At 37.6% G+C, this 21,051-nt stretch overlaps 1 protein-coding gene across 1 annotated transcript in view; it reads left to right on the forward strand.

The window, feature by feature from the left end:
* The window catches only part of LOC135205852 (uncharacterized protein DDB_G0271670-like), a 22,926-nt gene extending 19,281 nt beyond the window's left edge, over positions 1-3,645 (forward strand). Inside the window, exon 4 of the mRNA XM_064237104.1 lies at positions 3,489-3,645. Within this exon, the coding sequence (XP_064093174.1) occupies positions 3,489-3,645 (157 nt within the window). The remainder of the gene's footprint in view (positions 1-3,488) is intronic.
* Positions 3,646-21,051: the final 17,406 nt, after the last annotated feature.

A 21,051-nucleotide genomic window follows, 5' to 3' on the forward strand; every position in this document is an offset into this window, starting at 1 on the left:
GGAATTCATTATTCTCTTGAAATTTGTTCATTATAAGATCATTACCATGTAAAAAAAGAATTTATTTCAGGAATTTATAATTCTGTGAAAAATCATTATATGCGAATCAGTGTACGTAATAAGTTCATCATCCCTTGACGAATTCATTATTCCGTAACACGCAATGGCTCCCTCCAACGTCCTCCTAAACATACTGTTCTTTTGTAAATTCGATATCCCTCCGCAAATTCAATCACATTTAGCGATTTCGTTAATCATCGATGAGTTCATTATTCCAGCATAAACTCATTAATCCTTCATGAAATCGTTATTTCCCAACAAGCCCGCGATTCCCATTCCGTGGCACACCGTCGGCGGTATCTTGAATGAGAACGGAAAAGGTTTTTCCCCGGATAGACCGCTGTTTGTTCGCCGGACTGTGGGTGTTTGTTTTCATTCACATGTTTGTGTTTGAAAATGGATTTGATGGAGTCTGTTTACGCTTGATGGTTTTTGAGTAGCTTGTTTCCCCTGTGATGGCTCAGCGTTTGTATCTGCATTGGTTTAGATTGGGTCCTTTTTTTGTTGGGGGGCGGGGTGTTTGTGTATGTATCGATTTAGAAGCTTGTCGATGTTGTCTTTGAATATTCACTTATTTATCTTAAATTTTTTGCTTGAATATTCATTTTTTTTCTTTTTGTTGAATATGAAGCGTTTCCGATGTTATCATGCAACGGAACCTTCCGAGTTTTGCTGCTCTTCGTTGTGAATTAAGTATCTTGCATTTTGATGAACAAGAATCGTGTTTTCTGTTGTTATTTCATTAACAGTAAACAGGCCTCTATGCAAATTGTCATGCACCTCGGTTTTTATTACCGAAAAAATAATTCACTTACACACTGCAAATTCAGATACAAAATGATATCCCGTGTCTGATTCTTTATGCACTTTTGCGAACTGGCCACTACTTTTTTTTGTGAAGGCCGAATGAGGCTCCTCTTGTCATAATTAATGTTTTCATCCAATCGGCCTCTTTTTTTTCTTCTACGTAACCGTTTTGTCCTCTCTCTTTGCAGGTGAGCCTCATGGCGTACTAATTAAAGGGCGCCGGCATTTTTCAGGGTAATGTATTGGACGATATTGTATTTTTCACGTTTAGTAATTAGCCAGTTTTTAATCTGGTGTCCTGTATTTTATCTCCCTCTTAATGAACTCTAATTAGAAGTCATTTTATCCTTACCGGCCGAGGGTTTTATCCATTCGGGGGCCTTACGAGGGTCCGTCAGTTTCCTATAATTGCGGCTCTTGCGCCTCCTTCTTCGTAGTCTCTCTTTCTCGTGGAGTTTCTGCTATTAGAAAGATAGCTGCAACTGTTGCTGTTACTATTACTCATCTTGCTGTTCACTGCTGTGTTAGAACAAGGAGTGAAATCGGGGAACAAGCATCTAATAACTTCGTCGAATCACAATTTACGTGGGAGTATTAAAATGTTATTTGAAAGTGCTCTTCAGTCATCTGGTTGATAGGAAGGTCATATTCGTGGAATAAGATCTTATTATTCAATGATTGGAACAGAAGTGAAATTATACTGTTGATGAATCGGCCTCGAAGTGACTGAGGAGGGATCAGAATCGTACCCTGGAAGTTTTGGTGTTCGAGATTTATGACAAACCTCTTTCAGTGCTGTAGTGCCTCTCTCTCTCTCTCTCTCTCTCTCTCTCTCTCTCTCTCTCTCCACTTCAAGTGTACGTTTTAATACTTTCACCACATGTTTTATTTATGTTTGGGGATCAAGGCCACATGATAGAGAGACTCGGTAAAAAAAATAAAAAATAAAAGTCCCCGACTGACGTCATGCTTTTAATTTTCACGTCCTCCATGTGAATAGCAAGCTAACATGTCGCATTTAGCCGATCGTTTATTATTACTTTTTTTTATATAGTATTAGCATACTTTGACCTTTCAGTCTTTAAAGGGAATGTGTCGTTTTCGGTGTGTAGGAAGAACGGGAAGATTTTTGTTTTTCAGTTGAGTATTTTTAGCAGTGTTATGTGATTCTTTGTTATCAATTATAATTAAATAGGTTTTTGTATGCGTTCGTTATTTTATGTGAAAAAATTCTTGTATTGTAATGTATTTCATAAAACACTGCTAGTCTAGTTTGAGGTCTTAAAGTACCTATGGTAAAAGGGTTTTCAGCTGATGTGAAGGAAAAACTGAAACCTTTTGGAAAAATGGGGGGCAGAATATGTCCAGAATTGCCGAAGGCTTCCTCTGATTTTCGGCTCTTTACAGCTTTTATTTAGAAATGCTCTATTTGGAAATAAATTGCCGCGTAATTCACGAGAGGCTTAGCAAAGATTAATGGCTTATTTCAGTGATATGTAAAAGCTTTTATAGCGAATTATAGAGCTTTGTTGTAGATGATCGTGAGCCTCCATTTTATGCTCGCCTTGCGCTTGTTAATTAGCATTTTGAAAATGATCTTTAATCATCATTAGTATGAAACTAAATGTATTCGATTCCACTCTTTGTGCTCGAACTCGCAATGAATGCGATTACGACGACTTAGTCAGATTTTCTGTAATGTGCTCATTTTTGCCTCATTAGCAAGATATAATTATGATATACCTCTCGCGCTTGGAAATTAGTGACGGTTGATTTATTGGAAAATGACATGTGTGTATGTGGGTACATAGTAGGTGTATACTAGGATATTCAGTAACCGAACTTGCATGGCATATGCACAACACCCACAATTTACATACATACATACAACATGCGATCATATGCACACATACTATAAATATAAATATTAATATATATATATAATATATATATATATATATATATATATATATATATGTATATGTATTAGTGTTTAGATTAATTTTTTATCGCATCAAATCGGTAAAAGACGTCACTGAAGTCCTGATTTCTCCTCTGCACACTGGTTCGAATCCACGAGAGGACGAAATTATCATCAACTAATAAAATGAAAAAGAAAAAAATTCCCCTTCGGTTAACATATATGAAAATATACCTCCAACAATAACAACAATAACAACAACAGCAACAACAACAACAGCAACAAAGTAGTTTGTAGGCTTACTCCACGAGTAAGCGAAAAAATGACTGTAAACTTCTTTTTAGGCAAATGATTAATTTATGTTAAACTGGGGCTTCTTACGGTCGAAATTGTTGATACTTCAGAGTCTATTCAGTTTTAACAGAACCACGATTTAGATTCGGTGTCTTAATCCAGCAGAAACTTGACCCCGCATATGGAAGTGACCACTGGGAAAAGATGCATAGGCAGACGACGCTTGAAATTAATTCGACAGAATGAGTTGGTCTCAAATTCTGTTGTCAAGGGATTCCTGTACACAGACTCGACGTTAATCTGAAGAAATCGGTGTCAAAGAATTTCCTGTAACCTTGAGCTGCCTACAAGACCACCATGCCCAAAGTTATGTAGTAAATATGCAGTTCTATATCTTCTTTAATAGACACGCAGTTTTTTCTTCTTCTTATGAGAGGCATTCTCCTTCCTACCAACTTTCTTATTCGTCCTTTTGCCCTTTCATTCCAACGCCTATTGCCTCCTCCTCCTCCTCCTCCTCCTCCTCCTCCTCCTCCTCCTCCTCCTCCTCCAAAATAAAGTAGAATGGAAAAGAGTAAAAAGAACGAAAGGGTTTGCAGCTAGTGGCCGAAGGCACGCTCCGAAGAACCTTAAGTAAATTCTACAGTGCACCGCAATGAGATGCAATGTCGGCACTAGCAACCCCCCCCCCCCCCCCCCCCCCCCCCCCCCCCCCCCCCCCCCCCCCCCCCCCCCCCCCCCCCCCCACCCCCCCCCAGGGCGGGCGATGGGCAATTGTTTATGTCACTCCTTGTGAATTTGCTTGAGGAAGGAGGAGGTCAGAGAGAGAGAGAGAGAGAGAGAGAGAGAGAGAGAGAGAGAGAGAGAGCGGTTGTCCGGAGGATGCCCTATTTGGGTGTTTATTTGGGAAAACAAATAGGCACCTTAAGTGGATATTCCGGCTGTCATTATTCGTGATAAATTTCTTGCATTAAAGTATCGCGCCTTCAGCCCTCGGAAATGCAATTCGTGTATTAGAGAGCACGATGGATATTTATGGATGTGCTCGCAGTCGTATTTGTCTGGCTGAGCCTTGTATTTGTTCATTGCCTCGCTATTTATTTGGTTTCATTCTTCCCCTGTGGTACACGATTAGCGCGGGTAACCCTGTAAATGAAAATTAATATTTGAGGAAGGAGGGAGAGAAGAGAAAGAGAGAGAGAGAGAGAGAGAGACGAGAGAGAGAGAGGAGAGAGAGAGAGAGCTATAGATGCTATCCAAAATTTATTTTTTCCAAAAATGGACCTTTTGAACACAAATGTCAAGCTATATATATATATATATATATATATTATATATATAGATATATATATATATAGGCATATGATATAGATATATATATATCTTGTGTGTGTATGTGTGTGCGTGTGCGTGTGCGTGTGTGTCAGGCTGCAGCATTAGTTTCAAAGGAAAAATGCTACAAGCCCAGTACCTAATACAGAAGATATGTAGAAGTAACGTATAAAATTTGTAATAGAAATAAAAAAATAAAAAACAACAAAAAATGTAAATAAGAAAGAAAATGTGATAAACATACCAAATAAAGTATGAAGTGAGAATCAGGTCAGCCAGCTCAACGCGATATCATTTGCACCAGATGATATCGAACTTCTGAGTTTCCAGCTGTTCATTTGTGTTAGTCTGAAGGTTATTTTATATTGAAGGTCGTAACAGGGAAGATACAGGGTGCCTGGAAAAGACTGGAACCGGCCAGGGCTGTCTGATGAAACCAAGGGCGTCTAGTATGAAGGGATTGGATATAGAAACTAGAAGTTGGAATTCCAAGGAGTGGATAAGTGGAAGTTGATCCCCTGGGAGTGGAAAAATTAAATAACATTGTACTAAACCCTAGCGATATTTTTGTCAGTTTGATGTATGTTCTTTGTTTACAAAAGTCCCTTTATTGACTCTGTGCTAGAATATTTAAGTAATGAACTTGTACTGCATGAATTGCCTGTGTCCGTTAGTCACATAATTTCCTTAATTAAGTTATGTATTTGTGATTGCAGATTTATTTTTAATTGAGAATATTACCAACAAATATTTGGTATGGCCATGGGTTGGATTCCAAGGGAGTGGATGATAACTATGGAAGTTCCGGGTGGATGATTAACTATGGAAAGTTGGATTCCAGGATGGATGATAACTATGGAAGTTGGATTCCAAGGAGTGGATGATAACTATGGAAGTTGGATTCCAAGGAGTGGATGATAACTGGAAGTTGGATTCCAGGGAGTGGATGATAACTATGGAAGTTGAATTCCAGAGTGATTAAATATTGAAGTTGGATTTTCCAAGAGTGGATGTAACTATGGAAGTGATTGCAAGGAGTGGATGATAACTGTGGAAGTTGGATTCAAGGAGTGGATGATGAACTGAATGGAAGTGAATTCAGGGGAGTGGATGATAACTATGGAAGAAATTGGATTCCAAGGGAGTGGATATAACTTGGGAAGTTGGAATTCCAGGAATGGATTGAATTAAAGTTCCTATGGAGTGGAATTCCAGGAGTGGAGATAACTATGGAAGAAATTGGCTTCCTGGGAAGGTTGGATGATAACCTATGGAGTGGAATTCCAAGGAGTGGATGATAAATGGAAGTTGGATTCCAGGGAGTGGATGATAACTATGGAAGTTGAATTCCAGGGAGTGGATGATAACTGTGGAAGTTGGATTCCAAGGAGTGGATGATAACTATGGAAGTTGGATTCCAGGGAAAGGAGAAAGGTAGAAAATTTTGAGATGAATTTTTGTGTCATATATGAAACTCGGGAATAACTGAAATGGGGAAATATGTTAGGGTAGGTGGAAGGGTGTCTGTAAGTGTTTCCAGAGGCTGTGGTATTGTGATGAGAATGGAGGCTGATAGATTGTTGAAAAGCGCACAATTTGAAAGTGCTCGGATGGAGAAGAGTAGAGAGAATTAGAATGGCTGGTTAGATGGCGTTGAAGAGGTACTGTTACTCATATAAGTCCATGGATGTCTCCGGGCATAAAGCTGAATTCCATCAAACCCCTCTCTGGACAACGGGTCTCTACAGTGACATGAGACGGGCACACAACAAAAATCTCTACAGCAGAGTTAGGTAGTTGAACATTTGGCGAGTTTCGCACTCCCAGACACCTGTCATCCAGAAAGGGGTGAAGTGGAAATCTCTCTCAAACACCCGGACATCCATGAACTTATATGGGTGACTGTACACGTAAAGACACGTACTTCATAAATACTGCTAATTGTTTTGAATAAAAAAATTATTTTTCGATATGTGGGGTCTTTTTTGGTGGAAGACCTTTTAGTTACAAAAAAAAAAAAAAGCTATTAAGATGGCATTGTCTGTCCGCCATCAGATCTTAAAAACTACCAAGGCTAGAGGGCTGCAAATTGGTATCTTGATCATCCACCCTCCAATCATCAAACACTAAATTGGAGCCCTCTAGCCTAAGTACCTTTTAATTTAGTTAAAGTTAAAGTTAGCCGTGATCATGCGTTTGGCAAAGATGTAGGACAGGCCACCACCGAGCAATATTAAAGTTTCATGAGCCGCGGCTTACACAGCATTATACCGAGACCACTTAACCACTTAAAGATAGATCTTGTTTTAGTGGCCTTGATTATACTCTGTACAGAAAACTCGATTGCGCCGAAGAGACTCCGGCGCATTTTTTACTTGTTTTTATGGTCATCAGTTAGATGATTTCAGAGAATACCTAAAGAGTATATGACCGTAACGTAATTTTATAATATTCTTGCATTGGGATTTCGACCATGAAGTTGGAAAGAGAATTTAAATAAAAGAAGAAGAAACCATCCATATGACGGAAGAACTATGAGGGTTGTCTAATTAAACAGATGTGTATATTTACCACAAAAAAAAAAAAAAAAAAAAAAAACAACAACAACAACAACAACGGATGATTTCTTTCATCAAAAACACCGTAGATAAAAACCTCATTGTTATGGTCTGGTTAAGAAATAAAAAAAAAAAAGGAGCGTTTGTTCACGAAAAAATCTAGAACTCTTAAAGATACCGAGAGCATCCTTACGGTGCCAATTAACTCGCCCCCTTCCCCCCCTCCCCAGGACCTGCCCCCTGCCCTCCCCTGCTATTACGGGGGTTGTTTACCATGCCCCTGAAGTGGCAGACTAATTGGGAAGAGGGACATCCTAAAATGACTGGGATGTTTTCACTTTTTTACTGCCTAATAAAGGAGGAACACTTGGCGGGTTGGGCCAAGTGCTTTTTTCCGCTTCTGGCATCAAGTCTTCGTTTATATATATATATATATATATATATATATATCATAATATGCATATACCATATATCATCTATATATATATATATATATATATATATATATATATATATATCTAAATCCTTGTGTGGTATTATATATATATATATATATGTGTGTGTGTGTGTGTGTATGTATGTATGTACATACCATACATATATATATATATATATATATAGTATATATATATATATATATAATATGATATATATGTGTATATATATATATATATATATATATATATATAGGTATATATATATATATATATAAGTACCACTGCAAGGCCTTTCGCTTACATCCTTGCAGCGGCACTCCATTGTATTACTTTCCTTCGTGGTTTATGCCTTTATTCATATATATATATATATATATATATATATATATATATATATCTTCACCTATCCTTTGGAAGTGTTGGATGCTATTCTGACCATCAGGTAATGATTTTGGGGTGAGGTTGCTAGACCTACGCCTTTTCCCAATCAGCTGCTGGTTATGCAGTTACTGCTTAGGTAAACAGTCACACGATTCCACCAGTTTCATATCGTCGTCCTGCGCTTTTGTTGTTCTTTGTTCTTTATCCCTGGACGTTCTACATCTCCAGTGTTCAGGTTTCTATGTCAATCAAAATTCTTATTCTTTTATTGGGTGTGGTATTTTCGCTTACTCGGGCAGTAAGCCTACAAACTACTTGTTCTTGTTGTGGTTCTATTTGTCCTTGTTGGGAGTTAGGAAAGGTCTATGGAAGAACCTAAACAGGTCTGAAAGAGGTGTTTCGCGTTGAGTTAAAGATACGGGAATTTTGGGATACCATGTTTATGATTTATTTATTATAATGAAAATGTTAAAAAATAAGTAATGTGCGTGTGAAACAGTACGGAAAAATATTTTCAAATAAAATATATCGTATTTATTTTGAATTTTCGTTGGTGAAACAATGCTCTATTAGTCTGTAGATTTTAGCAAGTTTTAATGTATGTTAAGTTACGAATATAATGTTTACAACTTATGCTTGAGGGGAAAATCTTGCACGCGTTCCGAGTAAGATGGAGGTCGGATCACGCCTTGTCTATGTATGTTTCACAGCAGTCAGATGTTCGTTGCTGTACTGTAACTGTTTTTAAGGTTTTTAAACCAATGGAAAATAGTTTTTTCCTCTGTGTTTTCGTAGATTTACGTCTACAATTTCTTATTCAAAGATTCAAAACTTTTTTTTTTTTCAGTAGAAGTTAATATCAGCTGTAGCACATAGGGTCATTTTTTTCAGTAGATGTTAATATCGACTGCAGCACATAGGGTCATTTTTTCAGATGATGTTAATATCTGCTGCAGCACATAGGGTCACTTACAAGTGCTTCCACTCTGGCACTTTGTGAAGGTACACGAGTTCAAGCGGCCCTAAATAAATCTAGACATTAGCCCGATTTGCTTCATACATGATTCGTGCTGATGTACATTCGTTCACTCGCGCCCCCGCATAAATCGTTACATTGATACGCGAAAATATAAATGTGTGTTCGTGTTACGCAGCATTTGAGTGCAAAATCCTCTCTCCCGTGCAAAATTTAGTTACCGCTCGGTAATGTAGTCGCGCAGTGCTCATGAGCTCTGCGCTGAGCACTGCACATCAAAGGGATAAGCCATTTGAAATGAGTTTATTAATGATATCGATTGCTGGCATTCAGGTACACTCCGCAAATGTGCGGGATTATTAAAGTATACGATCTGCTCTCTCTCTCTCTCTCTCTCTCTCTCTCTCTCTCTCTCTCTCTCTCTCTCTCTCTTCCTGTAACATGTTCCAATTCAGTTTAGCTCTCCTCGTCTTTGTTGCTGTGACGCACATTTCCTTAGAGAAACATCTGTTACGTATTAGAGAGAGAGAGAGAGAGAGAGAGAGAGAGAGAGAGAGAGAGAGAGAGAGAGAGACATAACATCTGAAGTAATCTCTTCTAGTTGATATCTTCTTTGAATGTTTTCTTAATGGTCTCATACATTAGGTCTGTAAGTTAATGATATGTTACTATGACATTACCGTCAGGATATTTTGTCATACATCTTCATCGACCTGCCTTATTGATCTTTGCACAGTTGCACCTGCAGGGCGTACCATTAACAATGTGGCCTGCATGGCACTCTATAGATTGTACTATGGGGTCTTTGCAGCATTACTTCCTGCAGTTTGCTTATCACCAGCTCCTTTTAATCCGTTCATACTTAGCTGTCCAACTTCTTTGAGTAAATAATTTCCAAATTCCGCCTCGTATTCAAGGCTAAGTTCTTGACTAGGTGGACCAGTTATACTTAATATTTAATAGTAATGATGATGATGATAAAGATATCACTGTTCGTGCTGAAGCTCTGGAATATGGAAAAAAGGGACCTTAGTTGCTCGAGGATATGGAAAAAGAGGACCTTTGGAGCTCTGGAATTCTCCGGACCAGATTATAGGAGTAAAGAACTAAACGTTGTTTACATCTAAGTTGTTTTGCTTTAGTTCTGCTCAAGTTCGTACTACGCTGTGGAATACCTTAGACACCCCACACCCCACGTTGAGTGCTTCTTCATTGGTATTGCTGGATTTTATCTCTCTCTCTCTCTCTCTCTCACAGTGAAGTGAACAGAGGATTTTTTCCTTCCCTGTTATCTCATGGGATGAGAATTGAATGATAAACTTCCCATCTCTCTCTCTCTCTCTCTCTCTCTCTCTCTCTCTCTCTCTCTCTCTCTCTCTCTCTCTCTCTCTTTCTCCTTCTTAAGGTAACTACAGCGCTTCTAAAATGGGGATTTTCCGTTCCTCTAGCTTTTAGAACAATTCATTATTTTTTTTTTCAATTCAAAGACGGCTAGCGGGCCGGAAAATTAGTAACCTTTTGTAGCCCAAACCCGAAGTAAACAAGAAGATTGGTAAAGGACAGAAATATTGTGGCGTTTAACCATGAAGGAAGTTTAGGACCTCTATTTTGTTTGAGAAACCTTTTTCGTGTCCTTATCTTTATTGTGAAGGAAAGATTGACAATTCTGGAGAGTATTTAGTCGTAAATCTGAATAATGATAGAATGCTTTACATTTTTCGTCTTTACTAAAGTAACTTTAGACAATGAAAGTGAGTACTTGGAAGAAGCAAATCAAGCTGTGTTTCATAAACAATGCGTTCATATAAGTCACAAGTCAAGTTTTCTGCCTAATAACTGTTATGGGCTTAGAAATGGAACGGTAATGCGCATCTCAACAAGGCGTGATCCGACCTGCAGCTTACTCGGGGCGCATGCAAGATTTTCCCCTCACGCACAAGTTATAAACATCATATTCCTAATTTTTAACATAAATTAAAACTTGTTCAAGTCCATTGTCAAATAGACCCTTGTTTCACCAACGAAAATCAAAATAAATACGCTATATTTTATTAGTGACCATTTTTCTGTACTGCTTAAAGTAGTCGTTGTTAATTTTTTACATATTCATTCTAATAAATCCTAAATATCCTATCCTAAAATTCCTGTATCTTTAACTCAAAACGAAATCACTTTTTCCGACCTTTATAGGCTCTTCCGTAGGACTTTCCTACACCCCCTCCAAACAAGAACAACAGCAACATCAACAAAGTTGTTTGTAGGCTTACGCCCCGAGAAAGAGAAAAGCAAGGCGTGTTAAAATGTTGTAATGTGGATGGAACATTTCCGACGGGATCAGACCAAACTTACAAAAACTTGAAATGTAAAAACTTACCGTCCTGGCATAGCTTAGCGTAGAATGCGAATGGCAGGTCGTGTTCTGGGAGTTTGAAAGGTATGAATTAATTGGCATTTTCGTTTGTTTACCTATTTTGGTCTGTAGATTGCTAAATAATTGGCCTTTTGCTCATGGTTTTTATATTCGTAGATTATGAAATATTTAGTGTTCCTATACCTTCAGCAATGAATAGCAATAAATTATATATATATATATATATATATATATATATATATATAATATATATATATATATAGTATAGATATAGATATATATATATATATATATATATATATATATATATATATATATATATCTATATATATATACTATATATCTATATATATATATATATATATATTATATATATATATATATATATATATAGTATATATATATATATATATATATATATATATATATATATATATATATATATATATATATAAGCAAGTAATTTATCGAAGGTTTGTACATGTTATAAGAAAATAATCCTGCATATCTCGCTTGCTTGTTTTAACTAATACAGAAACAACAAAGTTTTAAAAGCGCATTTTCTGCTAAATTTCGTATTCATAATTGTTGTTTATTTAATTCAAACATATGTCAATACTATCTAACTTTCTATGAGGTGAAATTTGTGCAAAGAATTAGCTTTACATAGACTTATTAACGAAACATGGAGCTCTCAGTTAAGAATCATAAATAGCTTTGCATACTTTGCATGTTTTACAGCTCAAAACGTGGTGTAAATCCCCATCAGCTAGATGCCATTAGAGGGTCAATCTATTGCAGTTTTGCACTGCATAAAATAAAGGCATTTACCCCTCGTCCTTTATTTTTGGCGAATATTTATTAGCAGCAGTGTGCACAGTATATATTTTTAAGGGGTAATTTAAACTCATCACTGAATTTTGTTTTATCATCCGTACCCTTTTAATCTGTTCGTATTTAACTGTCCAATTTCTTTGACTATGTTTTCTCCAATTTTCGCCTCATATTTAAGGTCAAGTTCTACAAAGTTAACGTTAAGCTTGACCCTGTCGTCCCGTTATACCTAATATATAATGGTAATGAAGGCGGTGGGGAGGGGAGTTTTTGTTTTTATGTACGTTATTGCATCGTTATTCAATTCTTCAGCTTTAAAAGATACCAAACTCAGTAACCCACCGTTAAAACGTGCCATACATTGACCAGTCAAAGATAAAACTCTAAATGAAAACGCCATCTGGTAGATTTTGGTAAACTGAGGTTTTTTTACGAAAGATTAGACTATATTTTGTATACACGTTGCCTTTCATGTAATAAGAGATTTTCGTTTCGCCTTTGATTTTATTTAGTTTTACGAATCAGGGGCTAATTGGCTTTTCCATTTTCCTTCTATTCATGGTTTCTAGATAGTCTAGATTTTCCCTGTCCGTCTTTAGCTTTTGTCTTCTGTGTCATCGACACGCATCCAGGCATATATATATATATATATATATATATATATATATATATTATATATATATATATATATATATATATATATATATATATATATGTGTGTGTGTGTGTGTGTGTGTGTGTGTGTGTGGTGTGTTTGGTGTGTGTGTATGTGCGTGGTGTTTGGTGTGTGTTGTGTGTGTGTGTGTGTGTTGTGTATATCGTTATTTATGGATGTAAGTATGTATGTCTGCATGCATGCATTCATCTATGAATATATAAAGTACATATATACACAACCACACGCACATATATACAGGTGTGTGTATTATGTATGTATGCATATATATGTATATATATATATAATATATATATATATGTATGTGTGTGTGTGTGTGTGTTGTGTATGTATGTATGTATGTATTTATGGATGTAAGTATGTCTGTCTGCATGCATGCATTCATCCATGAATATATAAATACATATATACACAACCGCACGCACATATATACAGGTGTGTGTATTATGTATGTATGCATATATATGTATATATATATATATATATATATATATATATATATATATTATATATATATATTATATGTAACACGTTTACTTTACCACATTTTATTTTATTTTGACAAGTAAATACAGATATATAATTTTCCTTTTTTTTCTTCGTACACGTTCACAATAAGAGCAGATTCCCCTGGCCAAAGTAAATGTTGCATGTTTACTTTATCTTCGTTTGTTGTTTTTGAAACGTAATTGTTATTCAGTTGTTGTTAGTGGTTGTGGTGGCGGCAATGGTGGTGTTATTTTTGCCTGAAGGATTTAATGCTATCCATGTTCACTTTTTATTTATTTATTCATTTTTTTTTCTCGAACTTATTGTCGCGTTTATTTCACAGTAAGTGGATTCAATTATGAATCCTGTCATTCGTAAATTTAATCTGTTTCCGCCTTTAAAATATGACTTTACAATCCGTAGGATTTATAAGCCTTGTTTTTTTTTATGCGGTGACATATAGTACTAAGGGATAGCTAATTTTTGAAAACATTGAGCGCGCATCACCCACACGCTCTCTGTAACACAGACACCTGGGTACGTGTGTGTGTGTGTGGTGTATAATATATACATATTACCTTAATATATATTTATAGATAGTATATATGTGTGTGTGTGTGTGTGTGGTTTTGTGTTGGATGTGTGTGTGTATAACCGTGAATCACGAAAATTTGGATCGTGACGAATACGTCAATACAGGCAAAATCCAGAAAGGAAAGTGAAATGAAGGAGTACTGCGGGGCCTCTCGACTCAGTGTCTGCTAAGTAAAGGACATTGAGTCGAATGACCTCGCAATAGTCCTTCGTTTCACTTTTCCTTTGTAGCTCTTTCCTTTTATATATATCTATATATATATATATATATATATATATATATAGTGGTAATGTGTTGTGTGTGTGTGTGTGTGGTGTGTGTGTGTGTGTGTGGCGTGCGCGGTGCCGTTGGGGGGTTTATGTATTTATATATGTTGAAAAATATGTTGTACATACATGAAACGACTAGAAATAATTATATTCTGATCCTCTGTGGGGTGAAGTTCAAACCAGTTGTGACTGAAGGTAGGAACAGTGTTAAGTGCCTCACCTGACCATTGTATTTCCTTGTTTCTTCCCATTGAGTCTTTATAAACAGTGTAATAAATGTGTTGAATTAATGTCCTTTTTGAAATCTTGTTTTCCCATTGTTCTACCGAATGAAAACGAACTGATCTGTATATATTCTGAATAAGATCGGAAGTGCTTACGGAATTGTACCTTGTTTCAGACCGATCATGTCGACCTGCTGCACAAAGAAACTAAAAATGAAATTAAAGGACCTTCGATTTTAAAAGCAAACCTAACACCCCTTAGTGCCGCGCGGTCACACATTTAAGATAAAATTGAGAAGGGCATCCGTTCAATCCTACGGTCTTTGGTTGTGACTCGTCCCCGGTTGTCCGTTCGGATGCGGTTACCTGATGGGGGCAATAAACAGCGCACTTTATGGCGATTGCATTCTTCGCGTTCAATTTTTCATCGAACTTGGAAGTAGGTTAAGAAACACACAACCATTTCGAATGAATCTGAGAAGCGCTCTCCGTCTGCTTCCAAAGGCGAGCGCAGCAGAGACCCCGAAAGCCACCAGCCCAAGAATATTCAAAATAGCCCCACTCCGTTCGGTCTGCATTTTACTACATCACGTAGCGTCGGATGGGAGGAAGGGGAAAGCGGATGCGGCAGAGGAGTCTGTCTCTGCTTAGAAGGATGAAAATGGAAAGGCGAAAGAGGGAAATAAAAGAAAGTCTGGGCGAAAACGCAGAATCCTTTGTCTGTTCTTCCGAGTCTCTAGGGAGGCCATATTCTCTCTTCTTTGCCTCCTCCTCCGCCGCCGCCGCCGCTGCCTCTCCATTCTTTTATTCCCGTATCGCAAAAGGTCTTTTATTGGACTGCTCATCTGCTTCCCCCCCCCCCCTCCCTCCCTCCCCTCCCCACCTTCCTCTTCTTTCCTCCTCTTGCCCTATCCATCCCCTACCTTGGGGAAATTCCCCAGGCTTTCCCCTCCTCCTCCTCCTCCTCCTCCTCCTCCTCCTCCTCCTCCTCCTCCTCCTCCTTTCTAGCCCTTTGCACAAATGGATCTCCTTTGCATTTCCTTTGAGGAATTGCCTTATTCATCTTTCCGATAAGTTTAGCTCCTGTCGTGTTTTGGATTTGGATTTTTTGTATTTTTAACAAAAGAATGCATTTATCTCATGTAATTTTGCAGCCTGTCGTCGGTACTTAATTACTATTCTTTTTGCAGTCTATGCCGTGAGATTTCATTTAGAAATGGTCCTCTTGGTAAATGTCGCGTTTATTAACTTACGAGGAAAAGCGAATCTCGTCTTTTTTTTTCAGATGTGAAATAATTCGAGTACAATTTTTCAGTTTCCTCAGTTGCAAACATTGCAGCGAGAGTGTGCTTTCTGTTCAACTTTTATTGAATTGTCGTGGTTTGCTCTGTCTCTCTTTAAAATTCTGTATTTTTCTCGAAACGTTCCTTTTTATTTTTTCTTGCTCTTCACATTTATTTTGATTTAATTGTTCATCGATATGAAAGTCATCCCACCCTCAAATGAGTAATTACGCTTCCATAAAACATCTGTGTTTGTGTGTATGAGCGAGAGAAGTGGGGTGTTGTGTTTGTATGTGTGTGTGCGTGCGTGTGTGTGGAGGGGAAGGGTGGGGGGCGGGTGGGGGGGGAGTTGTCTGGTGGTTAAAAAGGGTAGCTTGCTTCTGTGCAGTATTCAAAGTTCGTAGCATATTTTTTTTGTCCTGAACAGTAGACTGTGTTGAGTATTCCGTACGTGGCTGGGATGCTGGGATTCAAGGCTCGTGCTGTATGTGTATGATGCTGGTCTCCGGGAGATCTATGGACTCGGGGAAAGGGGGATCACGGAATAAATAGAAGTCATTTCTGTGACAAAGTTCAAGTCGAACTTGCCCTGTTACGTTCGTACTTCCTTGGTTAAATTCCCTTTTTTACTCAGTAATAGTAGCGTAGGTATGATTTTAAAAGTGTTTTCCTGTAATTTGCCTTTTCAGATATATCTTACTTCGGGTTTTACTCTCACATTTTTTTTTCCATTCTGTTTTTAAGACTTATTTATTTGCCATGGATTTATTTTCATTAATGGCAACGTAACACAGACGTTTAATCTTGCCCGGTTTCGGTTAATGTTTTATTTTTTATCAGTATATTTTTTAAGAGATAGGCCCGTACCGCTTTTCCTTTTTTTTCTCTCTCTCTCTTTTTATTTTACCGTTGTATCCTCACCCCCATTTCTATTCTAATAGCGGAGATCCCCCCTCCCCCCTCTCGAAAATAGAATTATTCGAGCATGGTAGTCGATAGTAGGAGATAGAAAACGGATATGAAATTTAGTGTTGACGTTGTAATTGCCAAGCTCTTTGCCCGCCGGATTTATTTCGCGTGTATTTTGCCTATAGAAGAATTGGGAGAAATTGTTTGTCCTCATTCTGGAGTCCTGCAAAAAGTGGTCCGGTTTTTTTACTTTATTTTTTATTTTGTTTATGATTATTTTTTGGCGTAAAAGCTCTGTCGGTTACGGCATGTTTTTAGGAGCCGTATTTCATTCAACAAATTTGAATATTTTTATTTATGGGTGCGTACGTAAGTTTGGAAGAGGCAGACACACACATACTGAGAGAGAGAGAGAGAGAGAGAGAGAGAGAGAGAGAGAGAGAGAGAGAGAGAGAGAGAGAGAGAGAGGATGTTATTTTTCCGAGAAAAGTTCGGTTTTGACCCACTGAAAAACAAGCGTGTTTTTCTTTCTGTTTCCATGCTGTTTTACCTTTTTTTCGCATTGTGTATTATTATAATCCGTCTCAAAGGCCAGAGAGTTATGAAATCTAAGAGGAGGAATAGGGATTAAAATAAAAAGAACAAGGGAACTTTTTTTTTTTTTTTACCATTTCTTACAATACTGGCGTCCCTCAGTTGACTGTACAATTACGGGTTCTCTGTTATGCAAAACCAAAATGCACACGAAACGAATAAATGCCACATTGAAATGGAATATTGCATGACGGTGAAAAAGAGAGATGGAGTGCTATGACATTTAAATTTCATGAAAAATTTCCATTGCAAAAGTACAAAATATGCTAACGTGAGAAGCATAAGTTTAAATAATGAATATAAGGATTTTTACGCGAGCAGAAAGCAAAATTTTCATCTGTTTATCCTTTAGGAAATTTGGTTTGGTGGAGTTCACAAACATTTTGTGAATATTGTAGACCTCTCTATGTCTTTCCTCTTTAAAGCGCAATGCTTACTTTATTTCTTGAATGAATTTATTCATAACCAGTATGAATTTTTTCCCCGTTTTTTAATTTTATTTTATGTACTTTTTTGCAAAAATAGTCCCCTTAAACCTGCAGTTATTTGTAACCCAGTTAAAAATCAATCTGCTAAAATGAAAAATGAATATGACAACACCGATAAAATACCCCATGTCAGATTCCGTGATCAAATGTAGGATTTCACCCTGTGTCAGATCCCATGATCAATTGTAGGAATTCCCCGTGTCAGATTCCATGCTCATTTGTAGGAATTCCCCCCGTGTCAGATTCTATGATCAGTTGTAGGAACTCCCTCTATATCAGATTCCATGCTCAGTTGTAGGAATTCCCCCTGTGTCAGAATCTACGATCAGTTTTAGGAACTCTCCGTGTGTCAGATTCACGAGTAACTGTAGGAATTCCCCCTTTGTCAGATTCTATGATCAGTTGTAGGTATTCCAACTGAGGCAGATTCCACAATGAGTTGTAGTAATTCTCCCGTGTCAAATTCCACGATGGGTTGTAGGAATTCTCCGTGTCAGATTCCACGATGAGTTGTAGGATTTCCAACTGTGGCAGATTCCACGATGGGTTGTAGGAATTCTCTGTGTCAGATTCCGTGATGAGTTGTAGGAATTCCCAATGTGTCAGGTTCCGCGATGAATTGTAGGAATTCCCCCTGTGTCAAATTCCACGATGAGTTGTATGAATTCCCCCTGTGTCAAATTGCACGATGGGTTGTAGGAATTCTCCGTGGCAGATTCCGCGATGAGTTGTAGGAATTCCCGTGTGATTACTTTCCACAGAGACTATTTCCTCTTTACATCCCTCTCATTCCGACTCCTGTTTCAAAAGGAATCCCTATCTTTGTCCGGTTACGAAAATCCTTACAGTTAACGGAGGCTACTTTCCATTATTTGGGAGATATATTACACCCTATTAATCTCTCTCTCTCTCACTTTCTCCCTACTCTCTCTTTATTTTTTTTCTGCGTTCCTACGCTTTATTACCCTAATTCAGACAGACCGGTGTATTAATAATTACTTACTGCGGATGTATAGTCTCCCTCTCATCGATGTGTGTATGTATTGTATATATATAATGTTTGTACATTGTATATATGATGTGTTTGTATATGTGTCCTAATTCAGACAGAATAATTACTGCGGATGTATAGTATCCTTCTCCTTGATATATATATATATATATATATATATATATATATATTATATTATATATATATATTCATATATATATATATATATATTATATATATATCTTTATATATATATATATATATATATATATATATATATATATATATATATATATAATGTGCACATATACATACATATTCATATATGTATATATGTGTGCATGTGGTTATGTGTATCTAATGGCCTAATTTACATACACTTCCCTCTCTGTCAGTGGTAGCATCTATGGTCGCATTTTTCTCTTAATGCTGAAGATCGGTACTCAAAGGCACTCACCGTTAGGTGGGAAGCGAAATAGATTAAATGTACAATCATCTCCTAAAGGTACTTATTGCCAAGGGGCGGAAGGGGAAGGGTAGGGGATACTGACAAAGGAAAATGAAGTCAGGGGTTTCGTGGAATATTAATATCGATCACAGCAAAAGGGAAGATATCCCCCTCTGCTCTTCCAGGGCGTCGTTTTGCGCTGGTTTATTGCGAACGGCGAAGCTTTTGGGGGTGGGGGTATTTGCGCGTTATTACCGTTTTTGTGGGGGGGGGGGAGATATTTTGCAGCTAACATAGTGGGCATTGATGGTGATTGCGGTGTGATATTCTAAATCAACCAGCAATGTTGTGTGGTTGGTATATTTAATCAAGTTGGGATTATATTACACAATTAATGTATTTTGAAAATACTAAGTATCTATGTATCAGTAAAAGAAGATAGTAGTTGCAAAACTGAGAAATATAAAGTGGTGGGCATTGCCTCGAGGAAGAAGAAAACCCCAAAAAAAAAAAAGATCGAGAGGGGGAAGCGTCTGACCCATTTTTGGAAATGAGTTGGTCAGGTCCAGCCAATTTTCAAGTTAACACGATTATCGCAGTATGCGCTTCAGTTCGCTCAGGGTGTTGTGACTTTGTTGCGTTCGGAATCGAAAGAATTGAAAAATTATAATTCCCTATTAGATTCCCGGGATTGCATCTCCTTAGGGCGAGGAGAAATCTATGAAAATGTCCAGATTCAATCATTAGTGGCTTTATAAAAAGAACAGGTCTGTAAAGCTCGCTTCTCCGCAGGGGGGGGGGGGGGGGGGTGGGGGGGGGGGTAGGCATTACTTAAAGGTAATTGCAGCGTCCCTTCGGCCCCTAGCTGCAACCCCTTTCATTTATTCCTTTTACTGTACCTCCTTTCATATTCCCTTTCTTCCTTCTGATTTCCCATCCTCTTTAAAAATTGACTCTGAGTCCAACAGCTAGATTCTCCTCATGTTACATCTTTCAAACTTATTGACTGTCAATTTCCGTTTCAGGGCTGAATAACCTCATAGACCCCAGCGCTTGGCCATAGGCCTAAATTATGTATTCTATTCTAAAGTGCTCTTGCATTCCGAAGGCGTTGTACTTTTGGGTTCAATCAAAGGTTTCCTTACTTCAGATGGGTCTCATACTCTCCAATAGTCTGGAAATCGCGAATTTGAAAGTAAATGCTTTTAACACCCTGTCGAAAAATCTAGACGAAAACACAGTATGCAAGAAAATCTAATGTGAAACCAACAATAAAAAAATGTGAAATCTAATGTGAAACCAACAATAAAAAAAAATTCCTCCAACAGAAGTAAAAAAAATAACTAGTCAAATATAAGGACAAAGCAGCAAAGCGGACTAACAGTAAGACAGGAACGTCAGTGGCAGTTCCAAAATATATTATCATAAAAAAGAAAAGGAAGCTATATAGGGAAAGGAAACCCAATCTGCGAAAGGATAAACGGATAAGGAAGGGGGGCGGGGTGGAGAGGCCAAGTCGGCAAAGGCTGAGGATTTTGGGATGCGATTATCGCCATATTTATGAGAGACGGAACAAGAACAGAAAAATTCAACACAGTTGGAACGTTGAAAGTGGATACACTGAAGAAAATCAGACTCATTCATAACTGGTCTACAATCCAGTTACTAATTCCGTTGCTACTACTTTAAGTACTAGAGTTGTTCGCACGTCTGTCAGTGTTAACAAAGATTATTACTCTAATAATATTAATAAGAAGTACCGAGTAAATCAACCAAAATTAGTAAAAATCATCATATCCTAAAAACGTCACCGAATATAAGAGGAAATGGCACTCAAGTCTTAATGAACAAGATACGGAAGTGGTAAATAAAATCATTTCGCCAGTCGATTGATAAAGAGGACAAAGTCACGATAAATAGAAAAAGTAGGAAATGCATACAAAAATACATTAACGCGAAAAAGGCAACAGGGGAAGGAAGGAAGGAGAGGGTGAAAGGAATAAAAATGAGATAAGAAAGGAAAAAAAATAAATGAAAGAAGGGGAAGGAGGGAGGGTAACGATGGATTGTGGGGGTTGGGGAGTAGGGGTGCCGTCTTGGGGGTAGTGGGGGGG

The sequence above is a fragment of the Macrobrachium nipponense genome, chromosome 24, assembly GCF_015104395.2.
Source record: "Macrobrachium nipponense isolate FS-2020 chromosome 24, ASM1510439v2, whole genome shotgun sequence".
Classification (NCBI taxonomy): Eukaryota; Metazoa; Arthropoda; class Malacostraca; order Decapoda; family Palaemonidae; genus Macrobrachium; species Macrobrachium nipponense.